Source organism: Periplaneta americana, chromosome 2 (genome assembly GCF_040183065.1).
Source record: "Periplaneta americana isolate PAMFEO1 chromosome 2, P.americana_PAMFEO1_priV1, whole genome shotgun sequence".
NCBI lineage: Eukaryota > Metazoa > Arthropoda > Insecta > Blattodea > Blattidae > Periplaneta > Periplaneta americana.
In genome coordinates, this window is record NC_091118.1 from 22,185,207 (window position 1) to 22,211,084 (window position 25,878).

General features: G+C 33.9%; 1 protein-coding gene across 1 annotated transcript in view; it reads right to left on the reverse strand.

Annotated features, from left to right (window-relative positions):
- Nucleotides 1-12,976: 12,976 nt before the first annotated feature.
- Nucleotides 12,977-25,878, reverse strand: part of LOC138716036 (ATP-binding cassette sub-family G member 4-like) — a 159,617-nt gene continuing 146,715 nt past the window's right edge. The window contains exons 7-11 of the mRNA XM_069848950.1: nucleotides 25,163-25,368; nucleotides 23,268-23,436; nucleotides 21,886-21,986; nucleotides 20,212-20,367; nucleotides 12,977-16,290 (exon numbers count right to left, since the gene is read on the reverse strand). Of these exons, the coding sequence (XP_069705051.1) occupies nucleotides 15,946-16,290; nucleotides 20,212-20,367; nucleotides 21,886-21,986; nucleotides 23,268-23,436; nucleotides 25,163-25,368 (977 nt within the window). The 3' untranslated portion in view covers nucleotides 12,977-15,945. The remainder of the gene's footprint in view (nucleotides 16,291-20,211; nucleotides 20,368-21,885; nucleotides 21,987-23,267; nucleotides 23,437-25,162; nucleotides 25,369-25,878) is intronic.

Here is a 25,878-nt window from a genome sequence, read left to right on the forward strand (position 1 = left end):
TAATTTAGTATATAATACGAGTATACTGAAAAATTCCAATTGTAAGTGTTTTTAATTATGTAATAAGTTTCATGTATCAAACTACATTTTTCTTCTCATCCCACCAGTGGCGGCCAGTGAGGCATTCTGGTGTTGGTGCCAAAAATGAAAAAAGATTGTACGCAAATTACCCTAGTGAAACTGATAATCGCAGCTCACGTTTACATTATCTTAATATATAAAATTGAATGTGGGTATGTATGTATGTATGTATGTATGTGGGTGTGTATGTTCTCTATACAAATCTACACGCTTTGACCGATATGTGCCAAAGTTAGCACATTTAACCTTCATAACCAGGAGAAGAACATAGGCGACATTAAAATTGTGCAAATGGAAGTTAAATTAATTAAATATATAAAAAATAAAAATAAATAGATCAAATATTCATGTATTATATTAAAATGCAAAATCTTCTACAGTCAATTGTTCTTTATTATTGCCTGTTGTATTCAACATAGACTTTCACGAGGCCTTGGAAATTTTAACACGAAATTAAATTACATTGTTGTTACAGATCATGAAGGCTAAAAACTAGATAATTCATGCAATAAGTATCTTTACGCAGTCCAGGACCGTATTATGAATTCCTCGATGCAGTTTTGTAGATAATGAGTAGACTGTTTTATCCAATTGAATTCTAGAATTCTTTCAAACTACAAGGACTGCTACCACATAATTTACTTAATATTTAATAGCCATAGTAGACCTACTATTGCGAAATACTGACTCACCAAAATTATGCACTAACAAGAATTTGTGTCGAAAACTTATGCGAAACGTAATATGAGTGGCAATATTAACTGGAAAAACGAAAGAAGATAATGTTTTTATCCCACGTATTGCTATTATAGCCATTCGATTTTAAGCAATTATTATAAGTTATAGTAATATTTGTGATAATATTACAATATTATAATATTGCAATAATAATATAGAGCCTATTTTACTGTTACTGTTTACCCGTCTCTTATTAATAAGTTATGGTCACTAATGACTTGGCCGTTTATAGAAAAATATGATTTTCTGTTGTGGTAGTGTTCTACATTGCCTTCTCCAGGAGAGTGAATTCTGATGAGTATAGTCTCCGTTACTGCAAAACACCCTGAAATCCATGTATTTGATAGAATCCATCCATTACAGATTGTAGTTTGGCTTTGAAGGAAATTAATATATTGTGGGCAGAAAGGCTTAATAATACATAACGCCGTGGTACGATAAATATTATCATCAATCACAATGTTAAATATCTGAAATATCCCTGTAGCATAAGGTCTTAATGTTGTTAAAACTCTATTCATAGGTGAGATGGAATTATTTCGATTAGTCAGTTCCTTTGGATATTAGTGGCACTTTCTTTAATATTCGTCACTAGGGAGGAGAAAACATAAGTAAATATGGTTCGTTTTGGTTTTATATAGTTCCCTTGCCGAGGTCTTCGATAAGTCTAACAAACAGTTTATTTAGAAATAGACCAAAATTTAAAATCCGGGCAATGCCGGGTAATTTAAGCTAGTGTTAAATAAAACATTAATTAAACCAGCTATTTTACCAGGTGTACAGTTAATAATGCATCTAGTAACAGTTACAATAACATTTCCGAAGCTAATAACGAAATTTACAAATACAGATAATGCAAAACTTTTACAGTATTGTTAGTCAAATACAAATAACTTTTATAACTAGTAAAATTACTGGCAAAAACACACGAGAGAAACAGTGATATAGATAATAAACGAACACGTTTGCACTTTATTTAACAGGCCGATGAATCCAAGACAGCGGCCTGTATAACACATGTTCATGTCCTGCACAGATCTCATGTATCGTTAACAGAAGCATCAATACCGGTACTATAGCAACAGTGTAGCGATATTTAGTTGCTGCAAAATAAAACAAATATTACACAACATTAACAAACAGTTTTACATAATATGAAAAAATATTTATCTTTCTAAAAAGAACCATGACTGACTATCTCTGCATTTAATATAGTTAAATGGATAATACTTTATACATTCAAATCCAAGTTATGTGCTTTAGTTTTGAATTGGCAACATTACACATTACACATGTTCATGTCTGTGCAGGACATGAACATGTGTTACATTAACATTTGGCGCGGAACTTTAACTTGTGTTTTCGTGCAAGTCTGCGGTTGATGGTTCCTGCCTGACGTCTCCAACAACCCTGCCATCTACCGAAAATTCTGCATTACTGTGCTCTAGCGGGCGGAATATTAACTACTGAGTCAAATCGAATTCGGCTCAGTGTCTGCCATAATAAACGCATATAAACTAGAAGCAGTAGCCTTTTGTACAGTGTTATATGGACGTAGGCAGTGCCACACCGAAGTGGCTCCAACGTTCAGAGAAATGCTGCAAGAGTGCGTCCGGATCTGTGCGAGCGCTCGTTCAGATGAAATACGAATAAAATGTGTAGAAATAAACTATTACAACTGCTTTCTAGGATATTATTTTTTGTTTCTTTCATTGGCGGTGCCATGGCACACTGGCACTACCCCAAAAGCCGCCCCTGCATTCTGGAAAGTTTTCTTTTGTCAATCATACTATCAGGGACTGGAATGCTTTACCTGCAGACTTACTAAAGACTTTACCAACAACCAAAAATGTATTTAAAAATAGACTTAAGGACTTTACTAATAGACGATAATTATACACAGTATTTAAAGGATGTAATTGATATTTTGTTATTGAAGTGTTGTATCAGTGAAGAATTATGTTGTGTCAGTGAAGTGTGTTGTGTCAGTGAAGTGTGTTGAGTAAGTGAAACGTGTTCCTGTCAGTGAAGCTTTATAATTTATAGTGGCAGTGCAAAGTATTTGAACAGTGAAATGTTTTGAAGTGTTAGTGAAATCAGGCTAGAATCAGTGAAATGTGCCGTAGTTCCAGTACAGTGACTGAGTTGACAGCGAAATGAGTGTAGTGTTGAAAGGTACTTGTGCAGATATGAACATATCATACTCGTGGGTTTTAGTTCGAACATAGGTTTAAGGTACAAATTAGATTTACTTTAAATGTTATTTTAACCGATCGTGCTTCATTTAATTTAGGATGTTCCCTGTTGTTGTTGTTGTTGTTGTTGTTACTATTATTATTATTATTATTATTATTATTATTATTATTATTATTAATTATTGTATTAGTTATTAGTATTATTATTAATTGTATTTTTTATTAATTGCGTTTATTATTGTCTTTATTGAGTGTAATTAGTTACCACTGCCACCGGGTGTATACCCATTGCAGTGTGAATAAATACACATACACATACACACTATTGCATAAACATAAAGAATGGAGCAAGATGGATGAGGTACTAAATCTGTGTTACACTTCTGTTTCCATGGTAACGAGTAATGTCATTTTAAAATGTTACAAATTTTCTCTCCTTGTAGGTCGAATATAGGCGTTTTACGTCAAAAGTAAATCTTTAACTGTACGAATAAAAAGATTTTATGATAAACTTTATTTATTGAAGGTAACCAAGAAGTGTGACTGTACTATAAAATACAGCAGTTCACATTTTGCTCTGTATCTCATCAATTTTTAAGGGGTTATGTACAGCTTAAAGGAGTAAAATTTAGGAAATATTCAACATTTTTTTTTTTCCTCCATTATTCTATCTTGTACAACAGTAGTGTCAGAGTTGTAAGCTCCAATACCGGTTGTGGAGCTAGATTGTTGCTTGAACTTGCTTATGTCTGTGGAAACACCGGAGCACGCAACCAGTCTAGTGGAGCGCTCCGCTCCGTTTAGTCCCTGTCTGACATTGCTGTTGTACAATAATGAAAATTACTATGTTTAAAACACTGTCCTTCTGCTATATGATAAACATACTTTTACGATTTAAAAAAATTATTTATATATATATATATTTTTTTCAAAATTCAAAGTTCACTGTGCAATGATGAAACGTTTCCCTCATAACTAAAAAAGTATCCAACATTCTGTGATGAAATTTTTTGTGTATTTACGCATGTCATATCTACAATATGATGCAAAGCAGTGGCGGCTCGTGGGTATTGAATTAAGGGGGGCTGCATACAAAAATAAACCAAGCAACTTACTTTATTTAAAGATTAGTTCCATGCACCTTATCTTGTAAGTTGTGTTTAAATGAGACAGGCTCATGTTAGTAGATTTAATGGCATTTAAAAGAACCCTGCGGACAAAATTCCGGCACACCGGCGACGCTGATATAACCCCTGCTGTTGCGAGTGTCGTTAAATAAACCATAATTTAATTTTTTATATGCAGATTTTAACCTTAGAGATATCTAACTGGCGATGTTGTAGTTGGTTGTATAATATATATACATGATACATCAATAAATGAAAAAAATTACTGAGCCAGAAATTGAATTCAGGATATTCAAGGGTACGCACCAGGGCGCTTGTCTCATTTATTGTGATGTGAGATGTTTCAGATTCCATTATGGTTTGAAAACATTCTAGCAATGGCTCCTTCTTCTCATGAACAACATTTACTGTTCTTATTTTAAATCCATCTTGTTGCCCCAGCTGATGGAATTGTCTTTGAAACACATTAATCTAATACAGACTGAGTGGAGATCGAGAGAAGAAAGCAGGGATACTGGATAAATCAGCAAAAAAATATGCGAGCCTTTGTATTTTGTTTAGCGGCTCTTTCCATTATGAGATTCAACTGATGGGCACTTAATTTCACATTTCTCCTGAATTGTTAAGGTACTGAACTGAATAGACTGTAAATATTGTAGAGAATTAAACATTGTTGCACTTGTTATACTCACAACATTAAAGAAAATGTATTTAAAACTGCGCGCTACTGACAAACTGCTGCAAATTTTGCAGCGCCTGGAAACTCTGGATTCACGGCCAGAGGCAGCAGGGAGGAGGGGTAAAACTAACGCGCAAAGCATCCGAGACGAGACTGGCAGCTCCAGGGGAGGAAGTGGCTTCACCCTATATTCCTTGTCTCTGGTTTCGCTCTGGCAGCACCAGGGGAGGAAGTGACTTCACTAACTATTGCGTGCATGTCATTGAGAGCGAAATTTTTTTTAAAATTCGAGCTGCTAAATAGAGACTGTATAATAAATGTATTTCACAACATAAAACGAGACAAGAGCCACAAATGTCTGGGGGTGCTGCAGCCCCTCTTCGAAAGCCGCCCCTGATGCAAAGTCACTTCTCTACCTTTGATAGATTGTCTGATAGAAAATAAATTCATTTTAAAAAATGGTCAAATATCTAACACAAAATTAAAAAAAAAAAAATATTGTTTATTAAGGAATGTAGTTGAAAGAGCATGATATTGTAAACATGAGTTTCAGTAATAAAATAAAAGAGAGAGAACATGAAAAAGTTAACAAGTTTATGAGTTTTGAGGGAAATGCTTCATCACTGCACAGTGAACTGCTATCATTTTGAAAAAAATATATACCCGTATATATAAATTTTTTTTTTAAATCGTAAAAATATTTTATATATATATAGGAGAAGGATAGTGTTCTACACATACCGATTTTCATTATTGTACAAGATACAGTAATGGAGAAAAAAAAAGTTGAATATTTCCAAGCTGTACCTAACCCCTTAAGCTATCCATTTACAATTTTTAACATAGATTAGGAAAACTCTGGTGGCTATTTCCTGTAAGATTAGTGGAAGGATTTGAATAAACATTTTTCACACAGCCTCCAGACATTATTTATATATTAGTCTGTGAATAAGAGATGTTTTTTTTTTTTTTTAATTTGAAAAATTAAATTAATTAATTAATGCAGTTTTTCAAATTAGGTGCCAGTACCAAAAACATAATCATATCTCACTTTTACAGAGGAATGTAGGAAAATGATTCTAGTTACAGTACCAAAAGTAAATAATGCCTGTTTGCTATACATCTCAGTTTCTTTCGTCACATATTATTAAAATCTTTAGTCACACTAGAAAATTAAAAAGTTAAAATTTACAGGTTATGTTTATTTTATTTTGTGCTCGACCATGCCGAAATGTAGTAATTATACACCTGGTAGCAGTCCTTTAATGTATGTCATTAAAGTACACCTATTCATTAAAGTTCAGGTTTTCGATTATTCTCGGATATGCAATCGAAAGACAACGAGGGAAACGTCACGGAGGCTGGAAATCCAATACTGTCGCAGAAGGTTATATTCTGTTACTATAATAATTAGCGTTAATTGTAAATAATATTCAAATAAATTCAATTTGTCATCTCGTTTTTCAATTCTAAATCAATTTCCAGGTTATATCAAAATTAGCTCATGTAGCACGTATGGGCGAATCCAGAAATGCATATAGAGTGTTAGTTGGGAGACCGGAGGGAAAAAGACCTTCAGGGACGCAGAGACGTAGATGGGAGGATAATATTAAAATGGATTTGAGAGAGGTGGGGTATGATGATAGAGACTGGATTAATCTTGCACAGGATAGGGACCGATGGCGGGCTTATGTGAGGGCGGCAATGAACCTTCGGGTTCCTTAAAAGCCATTTGTAAGTAAGTAAGTATTCTCTACATTACATCAAGGTCAATGACATTATTGTTCCTCGAAAAAAATCAATACTTTCGCGTCTGTGCACATCTCACAATATACGAGCTATGCACAAGGTCACTTCCGATCTTCAGTCAGATACAAATAAAATGAATACTTCTGAATAATTTCAAGTTAGAAATATGGTCGAGCATAAAAAGTCGTATGAAACTTGCCTACAATGGTAATTAAGACGCTCGTATGAAAATTATGAAACTCGCTTGCGCTCGTTTCATAAACAAACATACTCGCATCTTAATTACTACCATTATAGGCTCGTTGCATAATGTAGGCTACTATTATGGTATGGTACATTTACACTTCTTGGTTACCTTAAAAGGTTATGGTAATCTTAAAATGTGATCTTCTCTTATATGTACCTAATCCACACAAATTCAGAAATTGTCATTATGAGAAATATTACTAAATAAATAACAAGACAAGTAATTATTAATATATAAATTTTATTCGTATTGTTTAATGGAAATTTCTGTCATATTCTTCAGCATGCATCATCATTTAAATCACATTATTTTAATCAAATTCACAAACATAGAATTCTATGTCCCACTTATTCGTATACATTCTTACATTTCCTTCGCAGGAACTAAATCTACAGAACGTATTTTGATCTTGCCATGGAAAATAAAAACGGAATTCACATCCTTAATAGAAGCTGCAGTCAGATCCACAGTTCAATATTATAAAACTGTTTCACATATACATTTGGTCGAAGATAAAAATGTCTCAAAAGTTCACAGACATTTACACCATCGTACAGATGCCAAATATCTTAAGAAAAACTTGACATGCATTTATGAGAAAAACTAAAAATGAAAATGAGAGAAAATCTGGTGTTCACATACAATTATGAGTTTCATTTCATGTCAACTTTTTCATCATCAGTAATACACCTCATGTCAACACAGTTTTTTTATTTACTTTTTCTTGTCGTGAAAGACACAGGAAAGTATTAAAGCCATAAATGAACATATTTGGTGTTCACACACGATCCAGTCTGTGGGAATCCACAAAGATCACAATATCTTCTTTCACAATGTATATACCACATATCTGCGAGAATAGTTTGCCAACACGTAAATATTTGTTTGTTAGTGAACAATCTTCCAAAAAAAATGTCACAGAGAAAAGTCCTCTTGAAAGATAACCTTCACATATGTAGAAAAATATTTTCTGTACAGGTATGTGATTTTCACAGCTTTGAAAACGTGTAAACAAATATAAGTTGCGGCAGAATTTATTACACAGCTTGAAATAGTGCAATTCACGTCTATTAATAACAAAGGATAAGTAAGAGTGGCTGTAACATTCGTGAAGCATCTCAAAGCCTTCAGTAGGCATGAAGATCTGGTTGAGGTAGCATCACACTTTGTGAAGAGTTTTTTTTTTTTTTTTCAAGAACAATGATTTAACGTGAGTTTTATATTGTACCGGTATTGTATTGTACAGACATGGACAAATTATTGAAATAAATGTAACTATTTACAAAATTGTTTTATTTATTTTTAAGGGTAAGCTTACACCAAGGTGAAATTTTCATATTTAAACAAATAAAGATAGAAGTCTGAAATTTTGTATAATTTTTGTACTCTTTATAAATAGTATGTATACCAAATTTCATCGAATTTGGTTTAAGAATGTGTGAATTGTTAACATTTTTGCAAATTTGAATTATTTAAAAAAAAATTGTTTAACGTGAGTTTATATTGTACCGGTATTGTATTGTACAGACATGGACAAATTATTAGAATAAATGTAATTATTTACAAAATTGTTTTATTTATTTTTAAGGGTACACGAAGGTGAAATTTTCATATTTAAACAAATAAAGTTAGAAGTCTGAAATTTTGTATAATTATTGTACTCTTTATAAATAGTATGTATACCAAATTTCATCTAATTTGGTTTAAGAATGTGTAAATTGTTAACATTTTTGCAAATTTGAATTATTTAAAAAAAAAATTGCTATTATTCCTATAAATTTTAATATTTTTTCCTAGAATTCCTTTTTATAACTTTCTAACATCCCAAAACAAAACTTACTATCTAGTGTTTTAATGTCTTTTACTCAAAAAAGAAGGAAATAATATATTATACCGTCAACTATAAAAACAGCCAAAAAATTAGCAACTCCTGAAAAAAAATTTAAAAAACTGTGACACTTAAAGAAAATCCTGATAGTATGCTTTGTTACACATATATTTAAGAAATTACACAAAAAAAATCATTCATGAATTACAAATTTTGTAGAAGAAACAGCATTTTTAGCAAAGTAAACTGTGCAAAAAACAAAACTGGACAAGTTTGACATTGTAAACACATACATATGCCGTTTAAAAATGGCCACCGAAACATGCAATTGGAAGGACATAAGTGCATGAAAATTTCCCTAGAGCTTCCTTAGACTATGAACAATTTTTTTATGCTAGAAACTAAAAATGTGATTTTTTTTACAAAAAATGAAAAATTTTCATCTAGGTGTACCCCTTACGATCAATTTTTTCTTCAAATTCAATATTTTACAAGGAAAACTTGCCAAAGATCGATCAATATTGAAAAAGATTCATTAAAGAATGTGCAATATTGCTAAAAATTTGACAAGATTTTAAAATGTGTGCTTTAAGTTCATTGTAACCTATGTAGACCTACCAATCAAATATTACAATATAAAGGTTGTAAGGAATGGTGAAGTGCATTGCATAACCTCTCCTACTCAAATCCCATCCTCACCTTCCTGTGGTGGAACCTTTTTTAACAACGAGACACTGGGACCCAGTCATAGCAGTGTAACTGTTCCATTAAAAATGGAGGAAATGCCATTTCAGCATGCCGACCTGCCATGGCATGTATAAGTGTCCCCTAAGTGGTGAGGAGACGATATGGTCGGTGGAGTTGTTTGACAAATCTCCTGGCTAGGTCATATGGACCCACTAACCAATGGCAGGTGTGGTCCTCCAAACAGTTTGGAAGTTACGTGTAAGTACAGAGAGAGGCAGTGAAAAGTTACCACACTATGCAGGGGACATCGGAAATAGATTGCCCACAATCCATTTCTCACTACTGGTAAGCTGTAGCAGTGTTGGCAGGTGTTCAGTTTCATTGCAATAGGCCTAAAATTCCCGAGTGGTGGAGATGGAGTGCACAGACAGTGGGAAGCATACAGAGAATGAAATCAGATGAGTGAAATTTCAGAGGTGGAGATAGAAGAAGCGTTTCGAAATTTTTTAACACGATGCAATGTTTGTATCGAGAACACTGGACATCATTTTCAACAGCTGCTTTGATGAAAGGTAAGATCTACATCAGTTTTCTACTTCATTCATTAGATAACTCTTAACTAATAATTTAGGCCTACTGTACCGGTAATGAAACTGAATGCCCGCCATGCTGCAACAGCTTATGAGTGAGTTAAGCAATGGATTGCGGGCAATTTGTTCCCCGACGTCCCCTGCATAGTACGGTAACTTTTCGCTGCCTCTTTCTGTATGAACGTTATAATATAAAAATATGGTGCCTACATTGAAACAGTTATACTTTTTCTACACTCCTACATTGGAGAGCAAGAGAAGTTATTGCCAAGAACTCAGCATTGGTTAACAACATATAAATATGTAAATCGTTTGAAGAATAACCACAGTCTAGTATATACAGTCACGAAGCTCAATACGTAGTAAATATGCATCCATAGATAGTTGCTAACCACTAGGATCGCTACAGACAATGCGAAATAGCACCTGCACAGTCTATTGTTTCTAGTAACCCTCATAAACTCAAGCTTCGTGACTGTATATACTAAACTGGGATAGACAACATCATGCAAAATGCCCTGCTCTGAAATCCTCCAAGGAAGTCGACCGCTACTGGGAAGCCAGAGCCCGAATGTTTTTGATTACTTAATTCGTTAGTTTTGTTCACCACTTTCTTGTTTTTCGCTCAGTCAATGATAGTAAATATCATGTACTAGCCATTAGACAAATAAATAAATACTAGACTGTAGATTAACTATGCTATACAAAACAATATTTGTGTTACTGGTACTCTACACAAAAGAATATTATTACAGCATATTATTTTAAAACAAGAGACAGAGCAGAATGGAGAAGAAAAATTTCGGCACAGGAAGATGCTTTTAAGCATTGTTAACCTGTTATATATATTTATAATAAGTACGGTATTCAGCTAGGTTATAGGTTAGAATCTTCTGCATTTAAAAAATACATTTATTGGCATGGTACTTACTGGAGATATCTGCCTTGCAACTTCCCCATATACATTATTTTTTTAAATTTTATTGTAATATTGCACAGAACCCATGGCGTACAGGCATGGATTTAATTCATACGATTGAAACAAACAACTCCTTTCAGCCAGGAGGCCATGTTTTTTTTATTCTTGACACCATAATATTTTCGAATTTCATTGGTCAATTCCTTCAAAGAATTGTTAAATCTTTTATTGATTAGAGCATTGAGCATGTTTTAATTTACTTTCAAGAGAATCAAAGGTTTTTTTTAAATATTGTTATTTGAGAATAAAATTTGTAAGGTATAGAAGAGTCTTGAAAAGTCTTGTGAAGCATTGAATTTGACGAAAATTTGATTATATACAAGTAGCTTTAGGCATGGGCATACACTTTTATCCATTTACAATTCAAATGGTACACGAATTACGTCCTCATGATTTGAATGACGGAGATACTTTTGCGTAAGGGTAGTGGAAGTGACTAACAAGCAACCACAATATTATTTCTGCACATTATCATCACAGCCGATGAGGCTCATTTCCATCTCAGTGCATATGTTAGCAAGCAGAACTTCAGGCAATAGGCAGATGAAAACCCATACTTGCTGTATCAGTCACCTTTACACGGCCAGAAAATCACAGCACGGTGTGGAGTTAGTCACTTTTGCAATCTTAGACTTTACTTTTTCGAGGACAATAACACTCATGCAGGTATGGTAACGTTTGATTGTTATACGTCCATGCGGAATAATTTCTTGCTCCCGTAACTACATCAGCATTGTCTTTGTAGGAGATAATTATGATCAACAAAATGGCGTCACAGAGCACATAGCACGAGTCTCAATAGAGACTCTGTGTTATGTTTTAGGAGAGAGTCATGTTTGTAATGTTGACTTCACATAGCCTTCACGACATTTTCATATGAAGATGCTTAAAAAATGTATGAGAATCGACCTTACACTACCGAAGAGCTGAAGAAATCAATCAGAAATGAAATTCAGAATATTCTGTTGGAAATATGCAAGACAATGGACTCTGTTATGCAATGCATATGCGAGATATGCTTGCAACATACTTCAGTGACACTTTTCAAATATTAATCACTAAACGAAATGCTTTTGTATGTAAGTGCTTCATAATGAATTTATATTGCAATATATATTTTGCAATTTTAAACTGCATCATATAATAAATTCTGCCGCACCTTATATTTTCAACAAGATAAAATATAATGAAATAAAATTATATTTTACTATAGTTCTAACTAGACAATTTCGTGTCAAATGCTTACAGCACATAAATAAACCATGTCCTGGAATGAGAGAGATCCAGATAAAATTTATTGTTCATTTCTTACTTATAGAATTTCCCTGTATTACAGACAATTTTGTCTCTGCAAGCTCTTGCGAGACATCTAATGAACAAGAATTCGTAGAATTCATCTTGAGGCTTATTATGGTGGCCATGACGTCTTCACTGCAATGAACTCATTGCACCTATCCCTTTTAATATATAATTTACAACACAATAGCCTAGTTATCTTCTGAAAATTTTAAGGTGGCATTAGTAAGAGAATGATGTGATTGGAGAAAAAAATTTTCGTAACCTGCCCTATCTATTTCGTTACTGGTTTTTGTTTACATTGCCATGGATACGAACCAGATTTTTTTAATTTCTACAAACAGAAGTACTTGTTCACTTGTCTAAGAGCTTACTAAGAATACACAAAAGAATCCTATATGTTGTCTTTCCCTCTTAAATATTTTAATTACATAGTATAGACTAGTTGGTATGAATGCATCTTGCAGTTAAATGTGGAATACATAGTAGTAGTAGTAGTAGTAGTAGTAGTAGTAGTAGTAGTAGTAGTAGTAGATAGCAGTAATAGTAGTAGTAAGTTACTGGTAGTAGTAGTAGTAGTAGTAGTAGTAGCAGTAGTAGTAGTAGTAATAGTAGTAGTACTGGTAGCAGTAGTAGTAGTAATAGTAGTAGGCCTAGTAATAGTAGTAGTACTGGTAGCAGTAATAGTAGTAGTAGTAGTAGTAATAGTAGATAGCAGTAATAGTAGTAGTAAGTTACTGGTAGTAGTAGTAGTAGTAGCAGTAGTAGTAGTAGTAATAGTAGTACTGGTAGTAGTAGTAGTAATAGTAGTAGTACTGGTAGCAGTAGTAGTAGTAGTAATAGTAGTAGGCCTAGTAATAGTAGTAGTACTGGTAGCAGTAGTAGTAGTAGTAATAGTAGTAGGCCTAGTAATAGTAGTAGTACTGGTAGCAGTAGTAGTAGTAATAGTAGTAGTAGTAGTAGTAGTAATAGTAGATAGCAGTAATTAGTAATAGTACTGGTAGTAGTAGTAGTAGTAGTAGTAGCAGCAGTAGTAGTACTGGTAGCAGTAGTAGTAGTAATAGTAGTAGTAAGTTACTGGTAGCAGTAGTAGTAGTAGTAATAGTAGTAGTAGTAGTAGTAGTAGTAATACAAACATTACTAAAACCGATAAGAAAATTGAAATATTAGATGTAAGACTAGATCAGGACCGCCCAAACTACAACACACGGGCCATATATAGCCCACCATGGCTTTTTATGTGCCTTGCCTCCTTTGTTCTTGCAGAAACTAAAAAATGTATACATAAAGGTAGAAATTTATAAAAGAAAAATAAAAAGAGAAGAAGAAGAAGAAGAAGAAGAAGAAGAAGTTAAAAAAAAAAGACATTGCTGAGCACAAGAAAGCATTTGCTGAAGGCAAGTTTGTTAACAAATATATTGTTTCTGCTGTAGAAATGTTGTGTCCTAATAAAGTTGACTTTTTCAAATCAATACCTAACTTCGTCTTTCTTGTTTAGGACTGTAAATTATTGTATATATAAATATTTCTGTATTTCGAGGAATTATCTTTATCATAACATATGCCAATGAGACCAATCTATACTTGCAGTTACTTGACTCTTTAAATAAAAAAAAGTTTGGGCGCCCCTGGACTAAACAGTTTAAAATTTTCGATAATCACATGTGGCATGGATAGATACTTTTTGGCAATATGGTGGAATAATGTCAGAGTCATTCTCTGATGCCACTATAACTATCCTGAAAAGTCTTTATAAACCTCTGCAATGATTCAAGCACACTGACGTCTTACAGGACCCACAGAGAGATATAAATGCATAGCAGGATATCTGGATAACAAAATTATCATTGATGAAAGCCTTGAACCCTCTCATTCAAGGATTGTGCCTCATTCACAATGAAAATGTAAGCATTAACTTACCAAAAAAAATTGAGAAGTTAAATCACCATTCACGATGGGAACTTAAACATAACAATAAAGATACTTGGTAACTATGGAAACATAACAACGATGTCATTTCATCATACTCTGAAATTTGCAAACTTTCATGTTATCGTCTAATGGTAATGTTAATGTGAATGTTTACAGGTATGTAAATCATAGTGAATGGCCCCATTAAATAACCTGACAGCAAACTTCTGTGTTTATGTTTAATGTTCATTGTGAATGAGCCTTAAGATTCTTGTAATACTTGCCGTAACTCTAAACAGGGGCCTATTCCACCATTTGTAACTTTGCAACTTTTCATTTTTCAAGTCTTTCTATTCCTCCATAAATTTGAGACTGCTTTGCACTTTTCTTTTCATTCTGCAAATTCTTTGCATATCAGTAGCCATAGCAATTCCATGTTGTTGAGGTCCATTTCCTAGTCAATGAAGACATACGAGCAATCAATTATTCTTTAGTTAAAAGAGATAAACATGTTCTTGTTTTTGGTTCTAGAATAGGTCCAATTTTTTCAAGAACAAAATCTGCTTGAGTTGGCGTAATTCGAAAACATTCACAGAATTAAGGCAAATTTTTTGGAGGGGGGGCGTTCTTCGTCACATCAATCATTTAACAGTAAATTTTCACTTCTCATCAAATTTCTTCTCTAAATTTTGAATCCAAAGTAAAAATATATTATAGTCGCGACGCTGTTATTCCCGGTGTGACTCCTCCTCTTTGCTTACGTCTTAGGAAGTCAAGGCTCTATAAAGGCTAGGTAGGTAGTATCGTTCGTCATTTTTGTTCTTTCGTTGCCGAGCTACCAGACGAGGGATCTATTGCCACACCATTAAATATTATCATGTCATAGCTCCTATGATAATAAATCAAACACACTGTAATTCAGCAAATAATTGAGCAGCAAATAATGTCCTCGTGTGCTTTCTGCGAACGCCAACGAAAGAGCCAAAATGGCGGGTGGTTATATATTAAGTATTTATCCAGCCTTCGGAAATGCTTAACATCTTCATCAGCGAATCACAAGACGCACATGTTTAAATGTAGCCAACCTGCAACGTGATTGGCTGTCGGAAATTAGAGCGACGGGACTTAAATTTAATCTTACTTGCAAAGAGACTTGTTTCTTTGCGCAAAAAAAAAAAAAAAAAAAAAAAAAAACTCATTCACTTTTCAGCGCGTGACTCTTTGCACTATTCAGAATTATTGTAATGGTGTAACAAAAGTAATAATATATTTGAAAAGTTTCATCTACTTTTTCTCTTCACTTTGAGAACCAATTTTGAAAAGTGATAGTGAAACAGAAACTGCAATGAAAAGTGCAAACTGTAAAGTGAAAAGTTGAAAAATTTTAATGGTAGAATGGGCTTATGAACAACTGAAAGCTGCACTAAGGATTTTTATAGGTTTCATTTTGCCAAGTTTATAACTGCCACCTTGAACAGAATTCTGACGGAAAAGAATTGTAAATGTGTAAAAAAAAAAATCAGGCAGAAGATAATTAGGCACTAGGCTGCTGTGTACCACAACTGGGCAGCAGATGGACCCTCGAATTAAAAAAAAAAGTGAGCAAATATTTCTAGACAGAGTGAAAAATATTTTAAATATAAAATGATTTTCATTTCCTAAAAAAAATATTGAGCAATCACTTTCACAGAAACGAATCTCCTTTCAGATAAAATATCTTCAATGCCATTATTAACACCATAGCTGATAAACAATAATTTAAGTTCGTTTGAAATATTGTTCTCATTCCGCGTAGTTTGTTTATTGTTTCGTATAAAATTCCTACAGAATTACAAATGTCAGCGTCTATTCTTGAGTCTGTAGAGCAATATGAAGTAGCAGAGTAGTCGCAAAGAGAAAAACATTATGGTGAGAATGAGAATGTTGAACCAGTAGCTTCCGTGACCCATGTCGAGAGCTTCCAGAAACTTCTTGGGGCTCGTGTAGTGGCAGTAGTCTATGGAGCACGACAGTCCTTTGCGTTCGTAGCTGTAGACAGATATGAGGACGCCGTCCAAGCCATATTTGAGGTAGCTGATGTGGAATAGCCACTGGAAGTAAGCTGGAGCATCATTCATGTGGACGAAGAAACCAGAGAATATGGTGAAGGGCATTATAGCCAGCGCGCCCCACACCATTCCATTCTGAAAAGCAATGAAGATTTGTGTTAGGGGGAAATTATGGTGAAAAATTAAGAACATTCACTTGTTTTGTTTTTATGTTCCTAATTATATTTGAACCTTCTAGTTTCATAAAATGTTTTCATTTCCTATTTGAGAGCCCTTCAAAATGTGTCACGTGACTTTTATATATTGTAATAGAAAAAAAAGAAATTATAAGAATTACAAAATCACAGGCGGGGTTATCGGGGGGGCATAGGGCAGCACTGCCCCCCCCCAAACTTGTCTCAACTTTTTTTTCTATTAACGTTAGAAAATATTGAATTCAAAAGATCTTTTTTGCTTTTGTTTATTATTAAGTTTCTGTGTTTAAATTGATGAATTCATGTCTTCAAATCATGTCTGGACTATAACGTTTATTTTAAATTTCTAGATGTATAAGAATTGTTACACAACGCAGAATTGCACAGATTGTATTGTTCACATGACATAATTAGAAGCATTAAATCCAGACGTTTGAGATGGGCAGGACATGTAGCACGTATGGGCGAATCCAGAAATGCATATAGAGTGTTAGTTGGGAGGCCGGGGGAAAAAGACTTTTGGGGAGACCGAGACGTATATGGGAAGATAATATTAAAATGCATTTGAGGGAGGTGGGATATGATGATAGAGACTGGATTAATCTTGCTCAGGATAGGGACCGATGGCTGGCTTATGTGAGGGTGGCAATGAACCTGCGGGTTCCTTAAAAGCTATAAGTAAGTAAGTATACCTCACTTGAGGATTGGAAGCACTGTAATGTTTCTTTTGCAACAGCGTGTACTCATGTGTTAGAAGTCTGCAGATATTCAGGCCGCCACTTGGAGAAATATGAATAACATTGCACAACAATGCAGAAAAAAAGAAAAGTGATCCGGTATAATGTGTAAACTTAAAGACCAGATTAAATAAAATGATTAGAGTTTATATTTCATATGATATCTTCAGGAAAGTAAACGTCATATAAAAAAGTTTCTGTTAGCACTGTGACGTAGTGTTATTGATGTATGCATGTGTTTCTGTACGAGAGAGAAAAAAGAGGGAGATTGTTTTAAGTTATGTCCTATAATAATTCGTAGTAGACCAACAGTTCAGGCCCTATACAACTCGCTCCGAAACATCGCGGATATGGATGTCTGTAAGAAACATGCCTCCAAAAATACCTTCATTAAATGATCACATTCTGATATACTGTACCACGGTCGAGCTATAATGGGGGAGGAGGTAGGCTAAATGATGTTCCCCATAATCCTGTTATGTGTGAATTCTATGGTTTTGCTTTGCCCCCCTCCAAGGAAACGGTTCTCTCTCCGCCTATGTACAAAATGCTCCCTGTAGTTATACAGACAAACACCGTTCTAAGGTACCATCCCATATATCAAACAGGGTTGTCAGATTCTCTTATCAAGAATCCAGGACAGATGATGATGATACTGCATACTTTAACGTGACTCCACAGTTAATTCCCGATTTACCAAGAAAATCGTCTGTAGCTGCATTTAGATTGGCAACAGGCCATGATTGTTTGGCTAAACACCTACATAGAATTGGAATATATCAGTCCCCTAACTGCCCATTGTGCAACTAAAACCAAGAAATGGATTCGGAACACCTCAAAATCTGTGGTTCATTGGCTGATCATGATAATATCTTTGAAAAATATTGGAGTGCAAACGCCTGGCATTAGAAAACAACAACAACTACTTTAACGTGACTACACATTTGAATTAATTAAATTTGTAATACAACTGATGTCTTTAATCTAATTTTATAGAGTCTAAACTTTAAATTTTTGTTACATTTTTGATAGATTATGAAATTTTCTTTGAATTATTGATAAAGTCTGAAACAAAAATGTCATATTACAGTTTGATCTGTGCTGAAAAAATGCATGATATAATGTTTAAATCCTATCAATAATAAATCAACTTCCAAAGAGAGTAAAGAATAAAGACATTGTATAATACCTAACACATACCACCTACAATATTATCATTTTTTTTATTTAATATGACCAATAGGTGGCGCTACACAGTGTTAACGATAATGTTGAAAATAGATAGTACAAAGTCTTGAAAAAAAAAACGAATAAGGAATTTTAAAAATAATTTTATAGAAATGAGCAAACAAATATATTTTTCCAATCTTTTTGACATTCCGGGACAATTATAACTCGATCCAGACACAGGACACACCATTAAAATTCAGAAAAATTCTGGGAAATCCAGGACGTCTGGCAACCCTGATATCAAATGTGGCCATAAATACGTTGCGTGATATTACTCTGTGAAAAGATTTATTAAATCTACAAACTTAGACTTCAACAAACAAAATTTGATAACACAATCTCAAGGGAAAAAATGGAACTCTCTGCATCATAATCCACAGTTAATTCCCGATTTACCACGAAAATCGTCTGTAGCTGCATTTAGATTGGCAACAGGCCATGATTGTTTGGTCAAACACCTGCACAGAATTATAATGTATCAGTCCCCTAACTGCCCATTGTGCAACTCAAACCAAGAAATGGATTCGGAACACCTCAAAATCTGTGCTTCAGTGGCTGGCCATGATAATATCTTTGAAAAATATTGGAGTGCAAGAGGTCAAATGACTTTATTGTCAAACGCCTGGCATTAGAAAACAACAACAACAACAACAACAACAACATACGTTGCGTGAGTTGAGATAAATGTTGCTTTTTTTAATGCTGTTTTTTTTTTTTCGATTTTAAAATTTTAAGCAGTTTCTTAAATAAAAATAGTTCCTTGCACAAAGTTATTATCAGATTGGTCTGAAGCTTCTCACAGAGTTCAATTAAATGTTAATAAATAAAATTTAATTACCATTTGTATGTAATATTAATATTAAGTTTAACTTTTATTGTAAATGATTTCCTATGTTTTCATATCGTTTATCTTACTGTTTTCTTTTTCCTTTCAAATTGTCACACAATTGTTTTTAATAATTATCCTTTATAAATTGATTAGTAGGCCGATCTATTCGAACCCTTATTTAGGGCGGCTTTTGTTAATACAAATTATCTATCTTCCTTCGGGCATATTGCACTTAGATTAAAATATGCTGTAATAGTAAATTCATGAAATTAAAAAAAAAAAATTATTTTGACTTTCTATTTAGACTGAGCCCAAAAAGTAAATTCATTTTTATTCCCATGACTATTTTCAAGCTTTTGAGCAAATATGAACTAATAATTTTGAAAATTTTGTCGCAAGGAGCTTTTTTTAGTGACGTCAATATAAAATATAATTAAAAAAGTATAATTTAAAAACTATTAGCTGTAATGACTCCAAATTTTGTAGGTACAGATAACAGTATTATTAGACATGTTTATGTAGTTCAAAATTCATAACATTTTTTTATAAAACTTGTAAACGTCTCCTTAATATCATTTTAATTCAGTGTACTAGAAATGCTGTAATGTTTCAGTGAAACAATGGTATCCGAAATGCGGGCCATAATAAAATTAATAATCCTTCATGTAATATATTTATTTTTTTTTATTTTATTGGGTTATTTTACGATGCTGTATCAACATCTAGGTTATTTAGCGTCTGAATGATATGAAGGTGATAATGCCGGTGAAATGAATCCGGGGTCCAGCACCGAAAGTTACCCAGCATTTGCTCGTATTGGGTTGAGGGAAAACCCCGGAAAAAACCTCAACCAGGTAACTTGTCCCGACCGGGATTCGAACCCAGGCCACCTGGTTTCGCAGCCAGACGCGCTGACCGTTACTCCACAGGTGGGGACTTCATGTAATATAAAAGTTAGATGTCTATGGACGATTAAAAGTTTATTTTTCACGTGAAAAGTTCATGATCAAAGGCCAAATTTCAAATTTCGTACTATACTGACAGGATGAAAATCAGTAGAGACTACCTGTATGCTCATGGATGCACCTATGAGTAGGCCGATACTTTGAGCTACCATCGCCACCAGAACACAGACGGTTAGAAAGAGGAAGTAGCGTAACATCTCGGAGGGCTGCTCTGTCATGAGATACACCACCAGAGTATAGCCAATTGAGCACACAACCTGTAAAAAAATTTCATAGTGATATCCAGAGACCGGAAGTTTAGGCATTATGAATCATTAAAATAGGCAGGCAAAAAGGCATCATAAATAGCTAAAATAGGCAGGCAAAAAGGCATTATAAATAGCTAAAATATGCAATTAAAGGCAATTACAAGAACCTTGCACTAGACCCGCAATCTTGCACTTATCACGAAGGGATTTCGGCAGCAAGAAAAGCTTTACATAAGTCGAATGCAAATTGAGATTTTCGACTCGATGTTGCAATGTTGGAAGCAAAGAAATCTTCTTCCCAGTAGCCTTTGAAAGTGCATTTTTGTGTTTGGTTGTACTGATATGTTGCGATATGAAATATTTCTTTTTGTAGTTCACCGACTGCTCACATATTTTGCATGTAAGTACTTTACCATCAGTACAAAATACGTCGGATCCAGAAGTATTAACGTAACTTTGCAATTTACTGCGTAAAGGAACACTGAATTTCGGCATCTTGCTGCTAGCTACAACAATGTCGCAATGAAAACTGAAAGAAAAATAACCGTTAAAAATAACGTTAGACCCGCACTCATTGTTTCCTTGTCAAATAAACACAAGCGATAATTAAAACGCTTACTGTTATACATTTTTTCACGGCAGCACTCATTGTTGCAAAGAGAATATGAACTGACTGAAAGACAATAATATACATTCGGTGAAGTCACTTTCATTGTAATAATAATTTTTAATAATAAATTAATAAATGATAGATAAATAATCAGATAAAGGCAAAAAAATCATTTACTTTGTAAATTAGGCATTTATATTAAAAAAGCCAGAAAAGGGCAACATAAAACTGTGACGTTTCAATCACAAAGGTATAATTCGTACAGATTTACTTTCAAAATGAAGATAGATTTAACACATTTAAAAAGGCATTCTGCCAAAATTCCGGTCTCTGGTGATATCCATTGGAAAGTGGGGACTTAAATTATAAAAAAACCGACTAGAAGCATTTGAAATGTATGGTATTATTAATTTTTTCATCCTACAGAATTATCTGTTGTGGTTCTTATTTATTAATAACAGAGAAAAATTCGCTCCATTGCTGGGGATCGAAACGAATTTTTCTCCGTTATTAATGAATTTCAAAATGTAGATATGGCGAAGAATGAAGTGTAAAATGAATGGATAGAATAAGAAGTGGAGCTGTGTTAGAAAGAGTGGGTGAAGAAAGAATGAAACTGATCAGGAAGAGAAAAAGGAATTGGCTGGGTCACTAGCTAAGAAGAAATTGCCTACTGAAGAATGTCCTAAAAGGAATGGTGAACGGGAGAAAAGTTCGGAACATAAGAAGATATCAGATGATAGAGGACATTAATATATATGGATCATATGCGGAGACTAAGAGGAAGGCAGAAAATAGGAGAGATTGGAGAAAGCTGGGTTTGCACTGAAAAATCTACACTTGGGCAGAAAACTAAGAATGAATGAATGAATAAATATAAGAATTAAAGTAATGAACAATGCTCTACATTCACCTACCTGTAAAGGTACATCAGCTAACGTGATGGCAAGATAATAACACTTCAGAGAATACCATCGATTGAAATACTCTCTGGAGATGATTGGAATCTCGGACGGAACTGTGGAAGAAAGTACACAAAAATCAATACATTTATTGTCGATACAAAAGCTTACGAGGTTATACACTATACGGTTTTCTTATCTAATTCATAAATAAGGTTATTTGAATTTTTTTCACGAAAGGAATTCAAAGTCGGTCATAATAGTAGGCTATATATGCACTTCCAATATAATGTTGAAATTATGCAAATAAATACATAAATTGAATAAATAATTCTGGGCGTAACAGCCCATATAGGGCTAAGGCCAACTAGCAGACTGCTGGCCTTACGTCCACATGCCATAGCAGAGGTAAACGATCATCCAACCAGTACAGGGGTGTTGTGTTGTTAGCAGGATAATTCCCCGCAGCCATTATAGGTGGAAATTAGATTCTGCTACCTAGCATAGCTCCCCAAATTCATCACGATGTTGACTGGGCACTGGTCCCATACACTGGCCGAAACTTCATGAGAGAATTCCTTTGTCTATGAGGACTTGAACCAGAGCTCATTCCTTAACGCAAGTCCAGCCATGACACCTTAGACTACAACTGTATGGCATGGGACTGATAAAATAAATACCTAATTAGAAAATCTTCACTAATTTGGGGACTCAGTAACCATGGAAGCTCGTACCACAGTCTAGTATATATATTCATGAAGCTTGAGTTGTTGAGGGTACTAGGAACAATATTTCGCATTGTCTGTAATGAGGCGATAGTAGCGATCCTAGTGGTTAGCAACTATCTGTGGATGCATATTTACTATGTATTGAGCTTCGTGACTGTATATACTAGACTGTGCTCATACAATAGTACCGGTACCATATATAAAAATTTGATACTTTAAATAACAAAGGTGGTAAGTGCCAAATTAAAAATAATGAGAAATTACACTAGATTGGTGCTATACATCAAGTTTTATCATCTATGAAAGTTGTTATGTTTTATGGCCTCTGCGAGTCATTCAAAATTATAGCATAAGGTGGTACGAATGTGAAATCCAAAAGATATTTTATAAGAAGGGTTTTATCTCATTACGATTTGCGTTATTATTTTGTTACAACATTACCATATACCAATGAATTGAAACATCATTAATTTTAGTTTAATTTTCTTAAATGTATCATGCAAACTTCTTTACCTAATAAACAGTTTTCTTCTATCTCAGTTTCATTATTTCTATAGACTTACTTAGCATCTTTGTTATTTAAAGTATCCAATTATAAAAGAAAATTATGTTTGACAACATTTAAATTTTATATAGGTAACAGAAAATATTATGGAATCTTCTACTCACATGTGAGCATCATTGAAGAAAATGCAGTAAACATGAGGAACATGATACAGAAGTAGAGGAGACCAAAATTGTGGAAGACATGAGCAGCATCGTTGCCAACTTTATAATATATTAATCCTATAAGAACACCGACGACGAGGTGGATTGTTAACCGAGCTATTGTCAGGAACTGAAAAAGAAACATATTCCAAGTAACATAACCTATAATTCTACTTATAACTTTTTATATTGCTAAACTGCATTTATAAGACCAGAAAGTCTGAAATTAAAACATTTTGAGATTATAACTGTCAACATACTTCCAAAAGCAATTAGGTATGCTTTCAAGAATAAGGAAAACATGTTTAAAACAATATTAAAAATTTGTGCGCAGAATAAATTTTTCATAAAAAAAAGTCAGTTTGTCTGCTATTTACGTCATAAATTCCATATACTGCCAACATGTTAAGGGTTAGAGATGTTACCATGTCACTTGTACGCGAGATTCACAGATGGTGGCGAGAGGGCAGGCGGGTGGACGGGAGGGTGGAGTTTACAGCCTGATCAGCCGCATGTGAACTGAGCATGTCTGAGCAGCTGGGAGAAGTATTGGAGAGAAGAGTATAGAAAGAGGAAGACTCTCATCACGTGATCTGAAGGTAGGAGTGACTGACTAGAAATTGGTTTCTGCTTCGCGGACAAATTACATGGTGACATCTCTACCATAGAAGGCAAAGGCTTACTCATGAATGAAAACAGAACAAATTAGTTCCAAAAAGTAGGACATAAGCAGGAGACAAAAATATTGTGGCAATCCTGTATTTTATTATTTTTCAGATTAAAACGGCCACTTTAAGGGAACCAGGTACCTATTAATTCAGTTGTATTTTCGAGTAAAAACTGTTTCTTATTAAAAATGCAATATTTCCACTTCTACTTAATATAGGTCAGTGAAACTTTTATCATTCGTTAAATAGGCATCAAATAATAATATATTTTTCTAAATTATAGACATCAGCTCAAAGAATTTGAGTGACCACAAGGGTCTTTAATACAATAAACATGTACAATATAATGTGATGTGAAACATTAAAGAAAAAAGAAAGTTAATTGTTGAAGGCAAATATATAAGTGGATTAATTGAAATAGAGATGGTGATGTAATATTTGAAGAGAATCCTTGATAATATTTATATGGACAGACATTACACAATCAAAAAGAATGTGAAGTTCCTTAAGATAATTCTATGCAAATTTTGTAATATAACCTCTACTCCCAAACAGCAAACCAGTGACAGACCATTGTTTAAGAGGGACGTTGTACTTTTGAGAAAGATACGGCATATAAGGTTCATATATATAGACTTCTTCTCAATATCAACTTCGGTGGCCTGATTTAGGTTTCTTTCGAAACGGATAGTAGGGTCAAGAACAAGAGCCCGTTTTAAGCGTCCGTTAATAGCAATAATGTCTGCCCGTCTAAAAGAACCATCTGATGATACACAATGTACCTCCTCATGAATCTCCCAATTTAAAGTTTTTAACGATATTGCCAAAGCATGTCGTACACGATGATGTCTAGCATTGATCAGCAGCTCGCCTTTGGGGCATTGTCCAAGCACGTGTCCAAGTGTTTCAAGCTCACTACAGTCTGGATGACGGCAGCGGGTTGTGCTTAGAGTTCTGCCCGGTATTGCGCGAACTGCCAAAATATTGCTTGACATTTTTAAAGCATTGGTCCATTATACATATGAGAAAACCTGTGATGCTGTTTACTATGTTTATAAATAAGTATTAAAACTTCACTCAAACTCGTTAAACTTAATTTGTTAAACTCAAATGAAATAGCAAAGAGAGAAATATAACATTTACATAAGTTGGAAGAAATGTTGCAATGTATTCTGCACATCAACATACCTTGTCCCTAAGGATCAAAAGGAATGTTCTTCTAAGAAGACAGAGGAATTGACTCAAGAGAGAAGTGGGATGGTCCCCAATGCAGCTCTCTGCAGCATCGTCATATTTACTTTCATAATCTGGAGGGCGAGTTCCATAGACTGAAGCTGGAGTGGGGGGAATGCAAGGTGCATGAACTGGAGTCACTAAGCCAGAAGGTAGAGCTCCTAAAAAGAGAGAAAAAATGTTCCTTTAAAAGAATAATATCACTAAGTAGGAGTTGAACTTGGTAGTAACAATCGCTTGTAAAATTATTCAATATCCATTATTTTCAAACCATTACTTTACCTGTAGGCGAATTAGAGTCAACGTTTTAAGGGGAGGGGATGATTTTTATATGACAAAAACCAATGAATTAAAAATAATGTGCTTTAAAGTACACTTTGGTATGTGAAAATTATATGACATATAATTTAATGCATAGTTATACCCTTTTCTTTACTCATACAACACAGTCTAATCAATAAAAGACAATAAATGAAAAAAAAAAAAAAAAAAGAAAGAAAAAAATTCACACAACAAACATACAAGATAACTGGAGATATTAAACATTTAATATATCTTGATTACACAACTTTTAACACTGTATCACTTCGGAATATTAAATTAAATTAAATTAAATTAAATTAAATTAAATTAAATTAAATTATGAATGTTTCAAAACCAGAGTAAGAACG